Source organism: Psammomys obesus, unplaced genomic scaffold (assembly GCF_907164565.1).
Source record: "Psammomys obesus unplaced genomic scaffold, mPsaObe1.curated_primary_1811, whole genome shotgun sequence".
Lineage (NCBI taxonomy): Eukaryota > Metazoa > Chordata > Mammalia > Rodentia > Muridae > Psammomys > Psammomys obesus.
The window spans coordinates 5,574,925-5,596,912 of NW_026591598.1; the positions used below are offsets into that span (position 1 = coordinate 5,574,925).

General features: G+C 42.9%; 1 protein-coding gene across 2 annotated transcripts in view; it reads left to right on the forward strand.

Moving 5' to 3' along the window:
• The first annotated feature begins 1,285 nt into the window (after positions 1-1,285).
• Positions 1,286-21,988, forward strand: part of Clspn (claspin) — a 33,658-nt gene continuing 12,955 nt past the window's right edge. The window contains exons 1-14 of one of the 2 annotated variants that reach the window (XM_055611192.1): positions 1,286-1,309; positions 3,324-3,432; positions 3,960-4,393; positions 6,813-6,974; positions 8,666-8,743; positions 9,708-9,780; positions 10,638-10,746; positions 10,925-11,490; positions 16,317-16,508; positions 17,357-17,565; positions 18,978-19,153; positions 19,454-19,518; positions 20,336-20,535; positions 20,844-20,998. In XM_055611192.1, the coding sequence (XP_055467167.1) occupies positions 1,286-1,309; positions 3,324-3,432; positions 3,960-4,393; positions 6,813-6,974; positions 8,666-8,743; positions 9,708-9,780; positions 10,638-10,746; positions 10,925-11,490; positions 16,317-16,508; positions 17,357-17,565; positions 18,978-19,153; positions 19,454-19,518; positions 20,336-20,535; positions 20,844-20,998 (2,552 nt within the window). The remainder of the gene's footprint in view (positions 1,310-3,323; positions 3,433-3,959; positions 4,394-6,812; positions 6,975-8,665; positions 8,744-9,707; positions 9,781-10,637; positions 10,747-10,924; positions 11,491-16,316; positions 16,509-17,356; positions 17,566-18,977; positions 19,154-19,453; positions 19,519-20,335; positions 20,536-20,843; positions 20,999-21,988) is intronic. The other variant, XM_055611193.1, reaches the window with a different exon arrangement.

Sequence of the window (21,988 nt, forward strand, 5' to 3'; positions counted from 1 at the left end):
AAAGAAAGAAAGAAAGAAAGAAAGAAAGAAAGAAAGAAAGAAAGAAAGAAAGAAAGAAAGATAGATTATAAAATTCTGCCCATTGTTTCTGTCACAAAGTGTCTTGCCAATAAAGGTTGGTCCTCCAAATGCTGGAGGAAGCGCTAAAGATAGATGCATATTCGTGAATCACTGATGTATAAGGTCACGGTAAAATAGAGCAAAAGGTGAAAAACGAAGGTGGGACTCTGTACTTTCTGCTACACCCCCACCTCAAGAACCCTTAGGGGTACAGAAGTGGGTTGAGGTGTGGTGACTAGATCAGTTGCTCTTTATCTGAATGTGGGTTCAGATAAGGCTGGAAATTTTAAAGGGAAGATTAGTGTAAGGGGTGTCCAGACATTCTCGAACGGCTCTGAGGAGGTTCTAGGGATGGGAGGCTTTCCGTGCTAAACCTGGAAAAGACCTCAGCCAACTGCACTTAGTAGGAGTTAGTCCTTACACCAATAGAGGTGAAGGGCACGCGAGCTTTTGGGGGCTGGAGGAGGGGAGGATTACTCAGATCTTTCTTTCCCCGGTCTCTTTACGATAACTTTGTAAGGAGTTTTTACCACTGGCCTGACCATACAGAAGATAAACGACAAGGCAGCTGAGACAATACAGTCCAGAGAGGTCAATCCTGCCTGCCCATAGAGCAGGGCAAAGAAAGGGCAGAGAATTGACACAAAAAGGCAAAAGCATAACTCTACAGGGCTGCTCCAGGGACGAACTGATAGAGAAAGCCTCCAAGGGGGTCTCAGATTCCCTTAGCAAAAATTCAGGTGTGGGGCACCCCGGAATACCTGGGGACTTCCTAGTTCACTTCCTGAAGTTTCTCTCCCCAAGCTGCATTCGGTATTACCCATGGAACTAGGGCAAAGATCACAAGTCCAAGAACACCATTCGCGAGATACCTTCTTTCCAAGCAACAGCGCCGGACCTCTTCGCACCCGGTCACCCCCAGCCACCCCAAAGCCACTCCTTGATCTGGTTGACAAGAGCAGCCGCGACCCGCCAAACCAACCCAAATTACTTTTGCAGGGCCAGCGGCAGGCGCTTCCTGATTGGCAGGACGACAGAGGGTGGGGCCTCGGAGGGAAATCCTACCTCGGATTGGCGCAAACCATCGAGGGTGGGTGCCGGACTGCGTCTAGGCGCGAAAGCTCGAACTCCGCTGCCGGGCTGGAGACGGCGGGAGTTGTCGCCGGCAAGTTGAAGTTGCTGGGGACAGGTTCTCCCGGAGCCGCGCGGTGGGGAGGCCGGAATCATGACCGGCGAGGCGGGTTCTGAGGTGAGTTTAGGCTCCGGTCCGGGCTGCGGAGGCCTCTCGCCGTAGGACCGGGTGGGACAGGAGACCCAAGCAGGGCCGGAGCGCCGAGCCCGGAGGACTACAATTACCGGCGTGCACCGCTCCGGGATCCCTGCTCTGGGTACCAGGGCCTGGGGCCTCCGGTGGGTCTTCGCCTAGCTTCCCGCGCTAGGTCCTTGCGGCTCTTTGGCTCGCCGGCGCGCGCTGCTGGGTCCTGGGCTTGTCACTGCAGCCCGCCCTGCTCTTTGGCGCGTTTCCTACCGCGCAAGCTCCTTTTACAGCATCCCCGGCCGAAAAAGAGGCCTTGGCAGCCCGGCCTGAAACTGGTTCTGGAAGGGACTTCTGAGGGTCTCGTGCGTGGGCCCGCTGTGTTTGCCAGCAGGGCTTCGAGTGTCCCCCGCGCACGGTGTCCACCTGGTAGCTGATGGCTCGTTAGTGGAATTCAGCCATAGAAAGCTTTTTCCGGGTTCTGTGTTCTTTTCTGGAGCCAGGACTAGGACCAAACAGTTGCCTTGGGAACAGATTTAATGGTGTACCAGAAAACTTAATCACCAAACTAAAGCCGTATTTTGGCATAAAGTTTTCATGATTAGATATTGAACAAAAATGTCAGACTTAAGTCAAGATAAGATCTCATCCTGCACCAACATGTCTTCTCACAAGCGTTGGTTTCAATTAAATTATTTACCAAAGCAGGTGGCTGACTTCATAAGCCGCACTTTTGCTGAGTCTTATTTAAAATGAAAAGGAGGAGGAGGAAAAGGAAAAACATTAAAACTAGGAGAGGGGTTACTAGGGACAGAGAAGAGCAGCAGAGAAACAAAGTTAGAGGAATGGTAGATGAGCACAATTACTGCATTGTGTGTGTGAGTGTAAGTGTAAATATCACAGGGGCCCGAGGGATGGCTCCTGAGTAAAGGCAGTTTTGCCAAGCCTGACAGTCTGACTTTTGTCTCCAGGATCCACCAGGTGGGAGAGAATAGACTTCTGCACGTTGTCCTCTGGATGTCCAAGGACCATACATACTCCTTGGTACATCACTCCCTTTCCATACATACACATACAAAATAAAAAATATAAATAAATGAAGATGTCACTTTAAAAAAAAATTAAAGAGGGGCTAGAAAAATGGCTTAAAAAGTAAGAGCACTTGCTACTCTTCCAGAGAATCTGGGTTTGATTCCTGTCACCCACATGGTGGTTCACAGCTATCTGTAATTCCAGTTCCAGGGGATCCATTGCCCTCTCTGACCTTCGTGGGGACCAGACATGCATGCAGTGTCCTTACATACATGCAGGAAGAAAAATATCATACACATGCAGAGTGTGGTGGCACACACTTTTAACCCAGCACTCAGGAGGCAGAGGCAGGTGGATCTTTGTGAGTTTGAGACAAGCCTGGTCTACAAATCCAGTCCAGGACAGCCAGGGCTTGTTACACAGAGAAACCCTGTCTTGAAAAAAAAATTTTTTTTTACACATAAGTAAGTACTTTTTTTTTTTTTTTTTAATTTAAAAGGGATTGGAGAGATGGCTCAATGGTAAAGACCCCTTGCTGTAACTGCACAGAACCCTGGTTCGGTTCCCATCATCCACATGATGCCTGTCTGTAACTGCATTTCTAGGGGCTCTCATGCCCCCTTTTGGCCTCGTCTGGCACTTTATGAATATGGTGCACAGACATATGCAAGTGAAACACCTATACACATTAAATAAATAAGTACTTTCAGTTTAAAAAAGGGAAAAGAGCGAATCTGATCTGTGCGATTGATGTGTTTAATAGTTAAGAGTAGAAGGAGTTGCTCATTTAGTATCGTGTGGCAATTTCTGTTTGTGCTTGGTTTTGGTTTTGGCCAGTAATTGTAAATATCATCCCTTCATCAAACCATTGCATTGGCTCTTTCCATTTGCGGCTGGATGATCCCATGTTTTGTGGACGCGTACATACTTGGAGCTATGTCTCCTTGTTAATGCAAACTTTATTCTCATTTTCTAGGTTAACCTGGAAATCAGTGATCTAAAACTTGTTTCACAAGAAGAAGAAGAAGCAGATAGTCCTGTAGACAGTGGACAGGGCAGCTTAGAAACGCTCTTGAGTGAAAGAGGTTTGTAATATACGTTATATTAATTTCAGAAATAGAGTGTGGGGTGTTGGGTGGTGAGTGATTTCAGTTAATCTCATTATTTTTCTTGACTTATCAAATTGTTAGTGCCCAACTTTATTATTTATTTTCTTTATTACGTATTCAAAATAACAGTGCTTACACATATTTTTAAAGAATACCCATTCCGGTTATATAACTGAATAGATAAAATGTCTAATAGTTACTACATTGTCTGCTTAAATACATTCATTATAGAAAAGGATTTCTAACACCTGCCAAGATGATTAGAACAACTTTACACATTATAAATATATGTGATTACATTTTTTTAGCAAGTGAAGTTTTGCCACGGAAAAACTTTTAAAAATATATCTTTAGATTTGCTTTGCTACAATCAGTTCTGTATTTGGATAATCCCACAAGGTGACATATCACATGTGTAGTGAAATATATTTTTAAGTAGCTAGGAAGAAGGCCAAATGATTGGGTACCTTCTTGAAAACAAAAACCAAAGCTGTTTCCTTCAGATTCTGATGAAGAGATATTTGTGAGCAAGAAGCTGAAGAGCAGGAAAGTGCTGCAAGACAGCGATTCTGAAGCTGAGGACAGAGATGGCTCTCTGGAGAAACCCACCTATGACAGCCAGGAGGAGACTGAAGAGAACTTCTACTCAGGCAAGACTGGAAGGAGCAGGAGCATTTCCAAAAGGCTGGCTGATGGCGATGAGAGTGACAGTGAGGGAGCTCTGTGTCGGGAGAGCCTTAAAACTCAAGAGACGCCCACCTCAGAGCCGAGCCTCCAGCCTGGAAGCCCTGTGGACTTCACCACCAACAGAATGCTTTCCAAAAAACTCTCCAGAGAAGGAACTGAAGCAAAAGCAAAATCCAAGAGAAGACTGGAGAAAGAGGAGAGAACAATGGAAAAAATTAGGAGACTGAAAAAGAAGGAAACAAAATATCAGGTGTTGTAATTTTCTAAACTTTGGAATGGGGTGTGTGTGTGTGTGTGTGTGTGTGTGTGTGTGTGTGTGTGTGTTTTGTTAATGTTGTTGATTTTGATCAGGGTCTCACATGTAGCCTTGGCTGGCCTGATACTCTGCTTTGTAGATCAGGCTGGCCTCAAACTCACAGAGATCTACCTGTTTCTGCCTCCCAAGTGTTGGGCTTAAAGGAGTGTACCACCAAACTCAGCAGTCATTTTTCTGAACTTTGTAATGCAGTCTTTATCCAAGTTCTTCTAAAATTTGTTTACTTTTATTTTTATATTTGTTTTTGTTCTTCGACACAGGTTTTCTCTATATAGCCCTGGCTGTCCTGAAACTTGCTCCTTAGACCAGGCTGGCCTTGAACTCAGAGATCCACTTGCCCCTGCCTCCTGAGTGCTGGCAGTAAAGGCGTGCACCACCACTGCTTGGCCTACAATTTATTTTTACTTGGTGCAAATTTTAATTGCACATACTTAGGGGGCACTGTGATATTTCAGTACATATTACATGTGGGCAGCAGGTAAGGATCGGATCAGAACAATTGGCAAACCTATCACCTCCAGCAGTTAGCATTTCTTTGTGTTCGACACATCAAAAATCCTGTCTGCTGGTTATGTTGAAATACCGAGTTAATAGTTGTCCACCCATAGTTATCCTACTTTGTTTTGGACCTTAAGAGTTACTCTTAACACCCACGCTCCTGCATCTCTCTATGCCCTGTCCAAGGCCCTCCTATTCTATTCTCTCCTCTTTTTGAAAGGTTTGTTTTGTATGTGCATATGTTTATGCCTTTGTGAATCCGTGTGCACCACGTGGATGGTGCAGGTTCCTGTGGAGGTCAGAGGTGTCAGATCTTCAGGAACTGGAGTTATAGGCAGTGGTGAGCCACCAGGTGAGGGTGCTGGGAACTGGACCTGGACCTTCTGTAACAACAGCTAGTGTTCTTAACTGCTGAGCTATCTTTTTAGCCCAAGACCAGCTTTTTAATTTCTCATAGAACTAAGAACGTGGTGTTTCTCTTTCTAGTTTGACATAATGTCAAACATAATGTTCCATTAACATTGCCGCAAATGACAGAATCTCATTTTTTATGGGTGAACAATATATCCTTGAGTGTGTATGAATATTTTATGTATTACTGTTGAGGTGCATTCTAAAGAGTAATTAAGTTTTATTTTTCTGGTAGATCTGAGTATGTTTTAGGTTTTAGTTCCTTATGTTTCTGCACACAAAATACAGCTTTAAATTGTCTGCTTTGCATAAAGAGTGACGGTAATTTACAATTAGTGATCTTTGCCGTTGTAGTTGAGTAAAGGACACTTTCAAATTAATGGGCTCCTGGATTCTTGGTGTATTCGTGTAATTCTTCTCACTACTCTCTGATGAAATTGACTTTGAAGGGAGGATTTTTGAAAATGCATACATGTAGAATGAACTTTTATTTGCCTGCTATAATTGTTGTGTCTTACTTCCTCTGTCTGCTAACCTAGGTCTAGTCCTGGAAGCTTCTAGCCTCCACACAAACTAACCTAGGCCTAGAATCTCAGCCTTTCTTGTTCTGGCTTTTCTCTCAGCCCCTGAATTACTCAGCTTGGCCTCAAACTAACTCTAGCAATCTGCTCTGATCTTGTAGCTTCTTCTCATTCTCTGGCTCTTTCTGTCTTCACCTGGGTTATCTTTCCAAAACCCGTCCCTATTACTGTCCTGGTAAAACTGTCTCTTTTCTCTGTATTGCACTGTAAGTAGCTTTCATTTCCTGTCTTTTCTTGTGAGAGTTGGCTGTACCCTATTCTGTCTAGTCTTTCTCTGATTTGTCACATTTTCTGCCACTTAATTTGACATCACTTTCAAACATGGGTGCTTCCTTCTACAAATAACTTTACCATCATTGTTCTGGTATAAAGGTGTGTTCCGCCACTCCTGGATCTAAGCAGTCTCTTCACCTGAAACTTGATCTGTCTCTTGGATTAAAGGTCTATTTGTATTCCAGCTGGATCACACATACCTAGAAGGTCTTTAGATGTGATCTCTTGCCAGAATAGCCATGTTCTGAATTAACATTCCTTTACACATACATCAATGAAAAGTTCATTTGTTAAATAAAAAAAAAAATTATCCTCCAATTTTACAAAGTAGTTGCTTTGTAAGTATTTAGTTAACTTTTCAAGACACGTTTACTGTTTACTAAGTAAATTTTAGGTAGTTGTATAAAAATCCAGCTTGGGTCTCAAAGGACAAGTATAGCTTAGGACCTGGTAAGAATGTCTAGATGTGTCACATTTGTCTGTTGATGAAAGGTCAGCTTTTTGTTGTCTGTTCCAAATTACCATGTGATATTGTGAAATGCTAGACTTTAAAATGATTCACTTGTGCCTTTTCTGTATTCATTGTCCAGGAAAGTGATGCAGACCAGCCACTTAATGACAGTGGCTGTCTTCTTGGAGATAGTGATCTTTTTGAAACAGGTTTGGAGGAAGAAAATGACTCTTCATTGGAAGATGAAGAGTCATTAGAGTCAATAAGGGCGGCTGTAAAAAACAAAGCAAAAAATCACAAGGCAAGTAAAAAACCATCCCTACCTACCCGCCTCTTTCACCATCCCTACCTACCCGCCTCTTTCACCCTTTGCTTTGTTTTTGGATTTATTGTTGCAGCTTTTATTTTTTTTTAACTTAATTTTGGGTGTTTTGCTTGCTTTTCTATCTGTGTACCACATGCATGCAGTGCCCATGAAGGCCAAGAAGAGGGTATCAGACCCCTTGCAACAAGAGTTACAAATGATTATAAGCTTCCTTGTGGGTGCTGGGAATTAGATCTGGGTCCTCTACACTTGTTCAGTGGGTAAGACTGTTTGCTGTGCAAGCATGAGGACCAAAGTTCAAATCTTCAGAATCCAGATAAAAAAAGCCATGTGTGGTCATGAGCTATAAACCCAGGACTGTGAGGACTGTGAGGACTTGGTGATCAGCCTCGCTCCAAATTCCGTAAAGAGACCCTGTCTCAACCAAAGGGGGGCTAACAGAGTAGGACACCTGATAGCCTTCTCTGCCCTCCGTGTGTGTGCACGCATGTCTGCTGTATATGGGTGTCTGTCAGCACACCAAATGTTTATCTTCTTACACCAAACAAGAGAAAAACATTTGTCAGTGCAAATAGGCATATACAGCAAACGTGCGTTCACACACGTGCACAAACCTAAACAAAAAGAGAGAAATATTTTAGTTAGTTCCTATCGCTGTGATAAACACTACAGCCAGACGCAAGGTGGGGAGGAAAGGATGCATTTTAGCTTATAGTCGTAGTTTACCATGAAGAGAAATCAGGGTGAGATCTGAAGCAAAAGTCACGGAGGAGTGCTGCTTAGCTCGATCTCCACATCTTGCCCAGCCTGCATTTTTATACAAGCCAGGACGGCCTGCCCAGGGTTGGCACCTGGGCTCGACCTCTTTTCCATTGATCATTCATTAATGAAGACAGTGCCCACGCAGACCTGCCTACAAGCCCGTCACACTGAGAAGTTCCTTAATTAAGGTTCCCTCTCCCCAGATGTGTCTAAATTCATGTCAAGTTGACAAAAATCAACCAGCACAAGGGATTCTCTCTCTTTCTCTCGATTACATTTTATGTGTGTATGTACACGCTGCGTGTGTATATGCCCTGTGTGCATGCAGTGCCTGTAGAAGCTAAAAAGGGCGTTGGAGTCGCTGGAACTTGAAATATAAACTCCCATGAACTATGATGTAGGTGTTAGGTCCTCGGCGAAAGCGAAAGCAAGTGCTCTTAATTGCTGAGTTGACATTTTCAACCCCCATAACGGAGGGATTTTTTTTTTTTTTCAAGTTCCCTGGCAGTCATTTCCTTCTTAGGAAATACATAAACAGAAAAATTAGGGTTTTGATTCCAGTTTTATCTAAAACTTTTCTAGGCCCGTGGGAAAACTTTATTTCAGAGTAAAGTAATATGAGGTAGCGAAAAACATCCTTTTGCCAGCCCTGGTGGCTGTGTTACCTGAGCTCCTCAGGAGGCAGTTGAATTGAAAGTTCAAGGCCAGCCTCGTGAAGGGAAACTTAATGAGGCCCTGTCTCATTAAGTGAAACTTGAGGGCTGGGGATGTCTGTCAGTAGTAGAACACTTGCCCAGCCTGTGCTAGGCCCTGAGTTCTACTCCTGACACCAAACAAGAGAAACACATCTTTCTATCTGAGTTTAATTTTTGCCTTCAATCGTTTGCCTTTAATCAATCTTTTAGAAAAAGGAACCATCTCTGGAGAGTGAGACCTTTTCATTAGAAGAAGAAAATGAGGTATCCAAAGGCAACGTGAGGAAGGTAAGACAGAGCCCTACCCACTATTCACACTGCTCTCTTCCCACAGGAGAGTGTGCATTTCTCACAGATAAATATTGTATCTTACTTGATTTCCTTGGTAACCAAGCTCTTTTTTCTTTTTTTTTTTTTTTAATTTACTTCATTCTTTTTGTTTATTTTTATGTGTATATGTTTTACCTATATGTCTATGTCCACGTACATGCCATGCCTGGTACCCAGAAGGGGGGATCAGATTCCCCTGGACTTGGAGTTATGGACAGTTACTTGTGAGCTACCATGTGGGTGCTGGGAACTGAACCCAGGTCCTCTGCAAGAAAAGCAGGTGCCCTTAACCACTGAGCCATCTCTCTGTCATCCAAGATGTTTCTTTTTTTGGGTGGGAAGGGGGAATTCCAGACAGGGTTTCAACAGTCCTGGCTGTCCTAGACTCACTTTGTAGATCAGGTTGGTCTCAAACTCGCAGCTATCCGCCTGCCTCTGCCTCCCTGAATGCTGGGATTACAGGCATGTCCAGCCACGATGTTTCTTTGTAACACAGTAGGAACAGAAATATCACTAGGGTACCTTTGTTTTCTGAAACTTGCTAATAAGTACATTCCTTATTCTTGTATTGATTGTATGAGTGCCTGTTCTTCCTTCTCTTCCTGCTTTCTTTTTTAATAAATTTATTTATTTGTTTGTTTGTTTTATTATTTATTTATTTATTTATTTATTGTGCAGCGTCTGTCTGCATGTGTGCTTGCGCACCAGAAGAGGTCACCAAATCTTACTGTAGATGACTATGAACCACCATGTGGTTGCTGGGAATGGAACTCAGGACCTTTGGATGAACAACCAATGTTCTTAACCTCTGAGCCATCTTTCCAGCCCTCTCTTCCTGTTTTCTTGAAGATTTATCTTCAGGGATAAATCTCTTTCTGGAGTTTCACCTTTTTTTGTTGTTGTTTGTTTTGTGTTTTTTAAGGAAAGAAAGGCAGCGAAGCTAAGTAAGGAAGCATTAAAAAGACTGCATAGCGAGACTCAGCGTCTAGTCCGAGGTAATACAAACCACTATAGTAAACTGTGAGGGAAATTAGGATAAGTTGTTTGCTTTGTATTTTTTTTGTCTGCTCATCTCGGATGTTGGGGAGTTAGTTTGCTAACACTCGTAATATGAATTCACATTGTGATATGAAACTTCATAAATGTCCATTGTTCTCAAGCCCTTGGACTATTAATATAAACAGAAAATTTGATGAACTGTGGTAAGCTAAAGGGGGGATTGGTTTTTTAAGATATTTAAAATTACATGTTTGCATATGTATATGTGTGGGAGTGAGTGTAGTTGACCACAGAGGCCATTGTGAGCTGCCAACCTGACATGGGTTCTGGGAACTGAGCTCAGATCCTCTGTGAGAGCCAAAGTTCTGTAGCCCCACGAGGGAAAACTGTTATATTTTGTCTATGAGCTGACCACATCAGAATCCCTTTAGGGAGTTTTGAAATATGTGAAATTATTGGAGATATATAAAGGTTTCTGATTCAGTAGGTTTGAAAAGGGATCCAGGAATATGTATTTGTTAAAAGCATTCTGGTTTATTTTGCCTGGCATATAGCCCAAGGCCTTTAATGTTTTTAAAGTGGGAGGATTGAAAGTTTGAGGTCAACATAGATTATACAGCAAGTTCCAGGCCAGGCTGTGAAACACAGCATGACCTTGTTTCCTATCAATACAAGTACAAAAGCCAGTGATCTTTAAGAAGCTTGCATGTGTTTGGCTCTTGCCCTTGGTAAAAGCAGGACTGTTTTCTGTTTCTCGTGATAGCTTGGTTTTATAGTATTTGGTTAACTGAGTATGAAGTGACATTTCAGAATATACACATGAGTATTTCCTTGTTTTGTTCCATTTTTTTAGAATCTGCACTTAATCTTCCATATCATATGCCTGAGAGTAAAACTATTCACGATTTCTTCAAACGTAAACCCAGGCCCACTTGCCAGGGAAATGCCATGGCCTTGCTGAAGTAAGAAATTGCTTTCCTTGTGATTATAGTCTTAGTGGATATTTAGTTCTGTAGCATCTGGTGTAAAGTTCAGAATCCTTAGTCCCGTAAAGCTGATTTAAATGATTCATTCCGTGTTGAGGGATGAGAGTGTTTCACAGTGAGAATTTTCAATTCCAGTTCATGTCCCCTCCTCTAGGTCATGTAAGTATCAGTCAGGCCATTACAAGGAGACCATAAACACGGCCGATGCAGCTGAAATGAATGCCGATGATCCCAGCAAAGATTCTGAGCAGACAACAGGTACAGAAACTGCAACGGAAACTAATGTTGCCCCTGAGGTCTCAGAAGAAGCTGGAATTACTGCTGGATCAGATGAGGCTTGTGGGAAGGATCCAGTGAGAGAGCTGGAAATTGAGGAGACTGAGAAGCACGGTGATGACAGACCTTCTCCTGGGGACACTTCAGTGGCACAGCAGGAACCCTCCATCTCCAGGATCAATGAGGGGTATCAGGTTGGAGAACTCACAGTGTCTGACCCTCATGCCCTAGAGGGAGAAAAACTGAAAACAACAGAAGAGACAGATGCAAAAGAGGGAGAGCCTGCACAGAAAGCGAAATCCTTGGCAGGTACGCCACCCAAGAAGGTGAGAAGATTCACCATGGACCGACTTAGGCAGCTAGGAGTGGATGTTTCCATTCAGCCCCGGCTGGGTGCTGACGAAGACTCCTTTGTGATACTTGATGAACCTGAACCCAACCGAGGTAACCCTTGAAAGTGGGGAGATTCTCTGGGGTGGTTCCTACCGGCAGCTTCTGCTGGCTGCTGTGGAAGATGGGGAGTGTGGGAGAAGCCAGTGATTGCTCATGATCTCATTCTAGGTGTGCAAGAGGTGGGCAGAATCCCATTCAGGTGGCTTTGGCAGATGTCAGGGTTATCTTGTAAGTCTTTTTCAAATAGAAACCTGGTGGTAATTAACATACGAAGAGGCATACTGCTGTTGGGTTATGGTATTTAGGAATTTATTTCTCCCTTTTTGACTTGAACACCTAAATTTTTCTATGACCCTGTGTCAGATCTAATGAACTCATGCATAAAAACATTCCATTTTTCACAGCCAGAGAGAAACAGTTTGGTCCACTTAAATTTTCTGCAAAACTTTACTTCTTTCCCCACCTTCAACCTCAACAGATACTGAACTATCTGCTGTGTTTATAAAATGTTCTACTCTTCCAGGCTGACAGGAAGTCACTATAACCTTATAAAAATCCCGTCTTACAAGCAAGGCAGTCTATCACACACTGGATAAATCATACATACACCCTTCGCTTACAGTACTCTCACTGTAGGGCCTGGCAGGACAGCTCATGGGGTGAGAGCACGTGTTGCTCCCTGGAGGACAGAGACTTTGGTTCCCAGCACCCATGCCTGATGGCGCCTAAGGACCTTCAACTGCAGCTCCAGGCACTCGGACATTCTTGTGTCTGATGTTTCTCTGGTTAGTCTCAAACTCACTATGTAGCCATGGATGTCCTTGGTCTTTGAGTACTGGGATTATAGGCCTGGTTCATGGGTGCTGGGGATTGAATTTAGGACTTCATGAATGCGTGTGAGCACGCTGCCACTTAAGTCACACCCCTATCCCAGGCATATGTTACAAATTGTTTAACCGAGTGTAGGTTATTTAGTTATTGTTCAAATGGATCTCTCTGTTGTTGAGGCTAGCTTTGAACTCCTCAACCTGCCTGCCTCATGGTTGGGATTCAATATGTGCCAACACTCAGGCCTGGGCTTGCTCCAGCCCATCTTAGAGAGAAAGAAAAGAAAGACACTGTGGATCAGGAGCTATGCTGAGGTGTATTGAAATAATGTATTCAACTGAATAGGATAAAAAAAAAAAAAGCATTCAAATGCTGGTAACTGGAATTGTTTACATCAAGAATATTTGAATCTGCAACTTATTGTTGGCAGGTGCTGTGTTAGCCACTGTTTGGTGTGTAAAATAAGCTTGGTGACTTTATTGGGTGGATGGACTTCATAGAGGTGAAAGAAGGATATTCTGGGGATATATACATACATATATATACATACACATGTGTGTATCTATTTTAAACTTTTTTTTTTTGAGTCAGGGTTTCACTATGTAACCTTGGTTATCCTAGAACTCACAATGTAGATCAAGCTGGCCTCACACTTGCAGGATTCTTCCCCCTCTGCCTCCAAGTGCTGGAATTACAGGTGTGCACTGCGAGTACGCCTGACAAGGACATTTTTAGAAAGTACAGAAAAGGCTCGGCACAGTACATGCTGGGAGAAGATGAGAGTTTGATTAGAGCTGGAGGCACAGTCGGGAGTTTCATAACACAAGCAGCATAGATTCATCAGCAAAGGACAAGAAGGAGCTGCTGCCCACAGCACTGAGGAAACATATTGTTAAGTGGCACTAGCAATTATCTAAGCAGTCCTGGGGACACAGGGGGGATCTTTTTTGAGGACCTACTATATTAAATACTGCTAGACTTTATTAACTTCCTTGACTCTTATGTCCCTGGAGATTATTTTGCAAAATGAAGAAACTGAGGCTCAGGAGTTGGGTGATTTTTTTTTCCTAGCATGATACGTAGCTTATACAGAACTTAGCATATTCCTGCCACATGATGGATGCTTTCTCATTTAACTCGGCATGTTTTCACTGAGCATGATGGCACACGCCTTTAATCCCAGCATTTGGGAGGTAGAGGCAGGCTGATCTCTGTGAGTCCAATGCTAGCTTGGTCTATGTAGAGTTCCAGGCCAACCAGGGCCAAATAGTAAGACCCTGACTTTCTTTAAATATAATTGACATGAAAGCTCAGTTTTTAAACAGGATACTATTCTCAAGGAAATGAAAATATGATAGAGATAGGCAAACCAACCATTATTGTACTAGATGGTAAATAAAGTGGTCAGTATGTGTTGACTGGAGGAAATGCATAGGAACCCTAGAGCAAACTTTGGAGAAGTTTCTGGGAAAAAAAAAAAAAAAAAACAATCAAAACCAGTCCTGAAAACAGAGGAGGAGATACCAAAGCAAGCAGCTTTTCTGGTAGAGACAACTACAAAAGACAGATAATAGAAATCACAGGAAGTGCTGGCTGGTGGATTGAAAGTTGTAGGGGAATTGATGATGATAGCCTAGATCCAGTAGGGCTTTGGGGGCGTGGTAGAGCTTCACTTGAGCCTTTTCTAGTAAAGGACCCTTGAAAAGTTTTGTTTTAGGCAAGGAAAATGACTTAGTCACTTACTTTAGGACGTTCAAGCTGATGACCAGCATACTGGATGGTTTGAAAGGGTTTTAGAGCTGGACATGACTCCCTGTGCCTGTGATCCTAGCCCATAGAAGGCTGAAGCAGGAGGATTATTGAAAGGTCAAGGCTACTCTGGGCTATGTAGCAAGGACCAGGCCAGCCAAGGCTATATAGCCAAGACCCTGTTTCAAAAACCAAAAAACCAGAAAGGGTTGAAGAGGTGGCTCAGTGGATAAAAGCCTGTGCTGCTCTTACAGAGGGCTAGAGTCAGTTCCAGCACTCCCGCCTGGCACCTGGGACTCCAACACTAGGGCATCTGACGCTTTTGGGCCTCCAGGAGCGCCTGCAGTCACATGCACACACACGAATAGTTAAAATTTTAAATAAATTTCAAAATGTACAAAGAAGAATGAAAACAAGGATAATATTTCAGTTTTGTTTTTTGTTTTTGTTTTTTTGTTTTTTTTTTGAGACAGGATTTCTGTGTAGTCTCCGCTGTCCTAGACTTGCTTTGTAGACCAGGCTGTCCTCAAACTCACAGAGATCTGCCTGCCTCTGCCTTCCTGAGTGCTGGGATTAAAGGCGTGCACCACTACCGCCCAGCTCATTTTCTTTTTTTCATAGAGTGAATGTCCATGAGAAAAATGAATCTAGATTTAAATTTTATCGTGTAGGAAATATACTATTTCTATTCTTTATGAAGGCACAGGAAGCTAGTGGAAATGAGAATAATGGACCGAAGCTATGGGCATATAAACTTGAGCTGGGACAGAGGTTTTTCTACTCAGAGAAGAGATGAGAGATACTAGGAAAAGACTGAGGGAAGGAGAGTGAGGGATGGTTGAGGCGGGTAACAAAGGCAAAGAAAGTGGCTGTTTCACCTGACTCCAGAATGGAGAGCTTTGAGAATCCTCACTTTCTCTAGTTATGAATGAAGGTACTTCCTCACTGTTATTTTAGGGCCTCACTGAAATCTTCTTACTCGACTGCTTTATTTTATTAGCATCAAATAATGATCTGCCTATTTCTGTTCTCTTTCTGCTGGGACCACCTGTTGCTTCTTTACCGAGCTACTATAAATAGGAGGCAAACTTAGGGTTTCTCCCACTGTTCTTTTTAAGTAGACAAACCATGCTTTTGAGTTGGGTTTTTACTAATAATTGTTAGAGACACATAAAAAGACTGTGTCTCTTTCTCTGGGGAAAGTAAAGAACATAACCAAACTGCTACTAACATGGGATTTGAGTGCATGTTTTTAAAAAGTAACCATTGCTGGGTGTGGTGGTGTGCACCTATCATCTCAGCTCTTAGTGGAGGCAGGAGGATCAGTAGTTCAAGATAAGCCTGGGCAACTTGAGATACTGGTCTCTAAAAACAAACATAATAATAATAACCACCAAAAATAAGCCTTTTCTTTTTAAAACTAATCTTGCCTCTTTTTAAAGTTATTATTTATTTGTTTCATTTTTATGTGTATGTGCCTGAATGTATGAATGTGCACTGTGCACCATGTGTGTGCAGGAACCCTCAGAGGTCAGGAGAAGACATCGGAGTCACGTGGGCTACCATGTAGCTTCTGGGAACCAAACCCAGGCCCTCTGCAAGAACAGCCAGTGCTCTTAACCACTGAGCCATCTCTCTAGCCCCAAACTGAACTTGTTTTGTTTTTTGAGATAGTGTCTCATTATGTAACATTGACTATCTTGGAACTTGCTGTGTAGGTCAAGGTGGCCTGGAACGAACAGAGATCCACCTGTTTCTTTAATCCCAAGTACTGAGGTTAAAAGTATGTACTACCATACCTGGCTCCAAATTAGGCTTTTTAATAGCTGAAATGGAGGCAGATTTTTTGTTTGTTTACTACTGATTTGATACTAAAAGGTAATTGAGGGCTGCAGAGGGCTCAAAGGCACTTGCCACCAAACCTATTATTGGCCTGAGTTTGGTCCCTGGGACCCACATGGTGAAAAGAAAGGACTGACTAAAAATTGTTCTCTGCCCTCCACACAGAGGCCATGGCATGCGTTTCTACACAAACACACACACACACACACAGACACACAAACACACACAAAATAAATGCAATAAAATTTTGCTTTAAAGAGTCTGGTTTTTAAAGAGAGAAAACAGTTATGGGTTACAGTGTATGAACTTTGTGCAGATCTTACTAGCTAGAGGGTTTTGGTTTCTCTTGTTATTTCCTCGATGCTGTTAAGTTAGAAAATTTACCATTCTTAACTGGAATCTTCAAGGAAAGAGCATGAGCATGGCACACTGACACGCTGGTTCACGTTTGGGTTTAGAACTGGAAGCCTTGAAGCAGCGTTTCTGGAGGCATGCTAACCCAGCAGCCAATCCCAGGGCTTGTCAGACAGTGAATGTGAACATCATCGTGAAGGACCTGGGCACTGACGGGAAGGAGGAGCTAAAGATGGATGTGGTGCCTGTGACTTTGGCAGCTGAGAAACTGGATGGAGCAAGCCACACAAAACCAGGTATTTCTCTTCTCTGTTGAAGGTATGGCGTGAAGTTACAGAACTTTTCCGTGGAGACTGGCAGCACCGCCTTCGGGATGATTCAAAGGCGGCATGGGGGGGTGCCCACAATAGCTTTATTTTTTTTTTAAAGTGCTTACCCAAATATAAAAAGTCATACTCACTGAAAAAACTGTACAGAGAAGCCAGGTATGGTGGTGCACATCCCAGCATCTGGAAGGCTGAGGCAAGACAATTATCTCTTTTACCACGTTTACTTTTTTTTAATTGTTTGTCTCTATATAAATAAGTATTTCACTGTTTTCCATTATGGCTTCTGAGCCTGAGACTTTTCCAGTGCTGAGGCTCAGACCCAGGACCCCTTGCATGCTAACTGAATGTTTTTCTACTGAGCTGTATCCCTGACCTTTTGAGCTAGAGACTTCTGAAACTTTGTTCCCTTCCCACCATCCTTTTTTTTTTTTTTTTAACTTTTTTTTAAATTTATTGTTTATACAACATTCTGCCTGCACACCAGATCTTACTATAGATGGTTATAAGCCACCATGTGGTTGCTGGGAATTGAACTCAGTACCTTTGGAAGGACAGTGAGTGTTCTTAACCTCTGAGTCATCTCTCCAGCCCCCTCCCACCATCCTTTAAACAGTTATTTATAATCATCTGGGTACAGACATTCTCTTATACTATCCTGTGTTGAAATAAATAAAAGCCTGGGGTACTAAGGTTTTTGATTTTCCTTTTGGATGTCTAAAATACAAAGAGTTGCTTAAATTGCATATTTATTTATTTATTGTACTGTGTAGTTGGTCATATCTATAGCGCGCCAATCTTTTGTTGTTGTTGTTCAGGTGAAAAACTGCAGATGCTAAAAGCTAAATTGCAGGAGGCAATGAAACTCCGAAGGCTTGAGGAGCGGCAAAAGCGCCAAGCATTATTAAAATTAGATAATGAAGATGGGTTTGAAGAGGAGGAGGAAGAGGAAGAAATGACAGATGAGTCTGAAGAAGATGGAGAAGAGGAGGCAGAAGAAGAGGAGGAGAATCAAGACACTCAGGAGGTTTGGGGCAATTATATAATTTTGTTGCTTGGCCATGATGAATAAGAGAAAAATAAGATTTCCTTATTATTTATGTGTACGGGTGTTTTACCTGCAGTGCCTGCAATGGCCAGAGAGGGCACTGGATCCTCTGGAACTGCAGGCACAAGTGGTTGTTGCCTGGGGGCTGGGAATTGAAACAGGGTTGTACTCCAGAAACACAAAGTGCAGAGTCATGTCTCCAGCCCCCCCACCCCCAAGTCTTATTTATTTATTTGTTTGTTTGTTTGTTTGTTTGTTTGTTTTTAGGTTTTTTGAGACAGGGTTTTTCTGTTTTTCTATCTGTCCTGGAATTGTTCTATAGACCAGGCTGGTCTTGAACTTACAGAGATCCACCTGTCTCTGCCTCCTGAGTACTGGGATTAAAGGAATGTACCACCGCCTGGCTCAAAAGTTTTTTTTTAAAAATATGTATGCATGTTTTTGCCTTTGTGTATGTGAGTATATCATTTGTGTGTCTGAAGGATGGATGAAATTAGCTATGAATGTATGTGCTCAAAACTCAGTCCATACAATTCTCTTGGCAATATTGAGTACCTGAAGTTCACAGCTGTCTGTGTCCTGTTTCTGTCTGGTGGTTTATATATTTTAATACAGTGCTATGTTGAAAATAACTTTATTAATAAGAACTTTTCTGTTTGTCACTGATTCAGATTGAAAAGCAACTGTTCTTGTTTAGACTGAGGTCTGGAATAAGTTCTCAAGCAAGAGGTCTTCCTAAATTAATCTCATTCTTAGTTATGGAGGGCATTTATAGAACAGCCTCTAGCCTTATTCAATAGTGGTTTTGCAGCTCAGGGGAGGCAGTGATTGATTATGCGCCTGTGAGGTTTGAAAAGCCCTTTCTTGTTCTTTGAAAGACATAGTAGGTGCTTAACCCTGCGTAAAGAGCGAGAAAGTAGTGCTGAGCTGGGCAGCCATGGTCGGCTGTGGTTGACTATGGTCAGCAGTCATCCTACCTCTCCACGCCATTACTCTCTTAGTGTCTTAGTAACACTCTAACCTAATCTTCCTTCATAATTGTAGCAATATTAGGAGTGTGTGAAAAGCTCTACAAGTTAGCTAGGTGTGGCACACATCTTTAATCCCAGCACTCAGGAGGCAGAGGCAGATGGATCTCTTGTGAATTCAAGGCCAGCCTGGTCTACAGAGTGAGTTTAGACTGACTGGTCAGGGAGCCAGGCCCACATAGTAAGATCCTGCCTCAAAAAACAAAGCAAAACACCCAAAAAACAACTCTAAGAAGTTTGTTTTAAGTTTACCTTTTCATACTTGAGATATTACCTGTAACCAAGAATCCATATTTCAGGCTAAGAATGGATCTGCTTTACATTTTTTGACTTGTATTATTATTTTTTACATGATTGGCATAGACTGCAGACTTTCTTCTTGTTAGTGAAGATACAGAAACCAAAGATGAAAAGGAAACAGATAAAGAAAATACAGATGGCAGTAGTGAAATTGGCAAGTCTGTTGACCTCTCCGTTCCCAAGCCCCTCTCCTCGGATTCCACCTTACTTCTGTTTAAGGACAGCTCTTCCAAGACTGGGTAAGTTCCTCTAAGGACATACAAAATTCTTTTGGATGTCTAAAGACTTGTATTTTTTAAGGTGTGTGCATGTCTGTGTGTGCGTGAGTGCAGGTGCCTGAGGAGGCCAGAAGAGAGTGTTGGGTCCCCTGGAGCTGGAGTTTTATGTGGTTATGCCTGATGTGGGTTCTGGGAACCAGTCTTGGGACCTCTGGAAGAGGTCTTAACGGTGGGGCCATTTCCAGCCCATCCTTTGGATTTCTTACAAGAGAGTAGGAAGTAAGAACAGATACTAAAGCAGTGTATTATTTTAATTTGTAGTTACTTTCCTACTGAAGAAAAATCAGAAACAGATGAACACTTGGGCAAGCAGTCCAGCAAACTGGGTAAGTAGTGATCTTTTCTGGTTGGTTTAAGATTTAAATTATGTATACAATGTTCTGTCTGCATATATATCTGCACGCCAGAAGAGGGCACCAGATCTCATTATAGATGGTTGTGGGCCAGCATGTGGGTGCTGGGAATTGAACTCAGGACCTCTGGAAGAGCAGCCAGTCTCTCCAGCCCCCAAATTGGAATATCTTTATAGCCCATTTTGGGGGCTAATTTTAACACTGACTTATTTTTACTTTGCAAATGTTTTGCCTGCACAAATGTGTGTAACTGGTGCTCACAGAAGTCAGAGAAGGTACTGGAACCCATGGCTCTGGAGTTACAGGTGGTGTGAGCTGTCACGTGGGTGCTGAGAACTGAACAGGTCCTCTGCAAGAGCAGCGAGGGCTCTTAACTGCTGAGCCATCTTTCCAAGCCCTGAGCTATCCTTTTCTAGTAGACAGTGGGCATGTGTTAGGTCCTGAGTGGGTGGATGTTGATTTCTTGATTGAGTGAAACATGAAATATTTCTATACACAAATCAAAAAAAGATATGTAATTTGTTGGAATAATAAAGACTGATGAAGGCCTTAGGCAGGGTAGAGAGGAAAGAAAACTTTCAGGTGTCACTTAGCTTAGTCATGAGCCCTGATTGTGCAATGCTATTGTAGTAAATTAGAGTAATTTACCTTCAACAGAATGATTTGAAACCTAGAATATAAGTGGTTTGCCGGTGAATTTTACCTGTTTCATCCTCAGCCCTTTTTCCTAAACAAATCCACCTCATTTCTGTAATCACACCTTTAAAGGGTATTTCCCCGTCCTCTTTAGATGAAGATGACTTGTGTTCACTGCTAACAAAGGAGAGCAGCCACAATAGCAGCTTTGAGCTGATTGGCTCCACAATTCCATCCTATCAGCCTTGCAACAGACAGACAGGCCGTGGGGCCAGCTTTCTCCCTACAGCAGGAGGGTTCAGATCCCCCTCCCCTGGGCTGTTTCGAGCCAGTTTGATCAGCTCAACTTCTAAGGTAAGGTGCTGATAGTTTTTCTAATCTCCTCCTCCTCTCACTTCCCACATTGCCAAACAGAGTATGCCCCAGCCAGCCACCTCCCACCACCTCGGTGCTCAGCTTAAAAAGCCACCTCCCTTGTGTATTAGCAAGCGTTCTTCTTGCTTAGAGGTATTTTTCCTTGAGCGCCTTTGACTATGCATTGTCCTGCTCAACTGCGATTGCCTAACAGCAGATGACATATCACAAGGAGCAACTTCTGTTGTTGTCATGACACTGAATGGCATTTGTAAAATGTTTTGCTATTGTTTTTGTTTTGGTGCCAGAGTTCAGGAAAACTGTCTGAGCCTTCACTTCCCATAGAGGATTCCCAGGATCTGTACACCGCCTCCCCAGAGCCCAAGACACTTTTCCTAGGAGCAGGAGACTTCCAGTTCTGTTTAGAAGATGACACTCAGAGCCAACTGTTGGATGCAGATGGGTAGGTAGTTTTGTGTTTCTGTGGGTGGGGATAAGGCTGGGTGCTGCTTAATTTTGTTTAAAAATAAAATGAGCTTCTGTCACTCCATCTGGCTTTCTCTTCTGAGAAAGAGAAGGTATACAGACCATTAGACTCACATTCTATGAGTTTGAACGAAATCTCCAGAAAATAAAATGTAGATACCTCTTGTTGACATTCCGATTCTCTAACCTTATTTGAGACACACAGATCTTGTATAATAAGGGCTTTCTCTGTTCATCCTCTTGTGTTCTGATTGTTGGGTAAGACTGGGCTATAACGCCCATCCCTGATGTATCGTTAGAAGCCACCTTTATACCTTACCTTTTGACATTGCCCATGCTTCCCGGTTAGATTAGCATGAGGCTGACCTTTGAATCCTGTTTTCTGAATCGAGGCTCAGTATGTTAGTTACTTGCCTTTTGCTGTGACTGAAATACCTGCCAGCCATTTGGGGAAGGAGGGCGTATTTTGCCCGATAGTTCAGTGGATACCATCCATCATGGCAGCCCAGTCATGGCGACAGGAGCAAAAGGCAGTGGGCACATTGCCTCCACAGTCAGGAAGAAGAAAGCAATGAATGCTTCTGTTCAGCTGCTTTTCAGTCAGCCTAGGACCCCAGTAGAGCCACCGCAGAGAGGGTGGGTCTTTCCCCTCAGGTAACCTAATCTGATAATCCCTGAACATACCCAGAGATTTGTTTTCATGGTGATTCTAAATCCCGGCCATCAAGCTGAAATTCACGATTCCCATCACATTTAGCTCCTTTTAGTATTTCTTTGTATAATTTTTCAAAATTACACTTTGTTTACCTTGTGTGTGCACGTGTAAGTCTGCATGTGCACGCGTAAGGACAATTTGCTGGGCTTGGTGCCCTCCACTATGTGGATCCTGGGGATTGAACTCTGGTCATCAGGCTTGGCAGCAAGCGCCCTTTACCCACTCAGCCATCTTGCTAGCCACCTTCAGCTT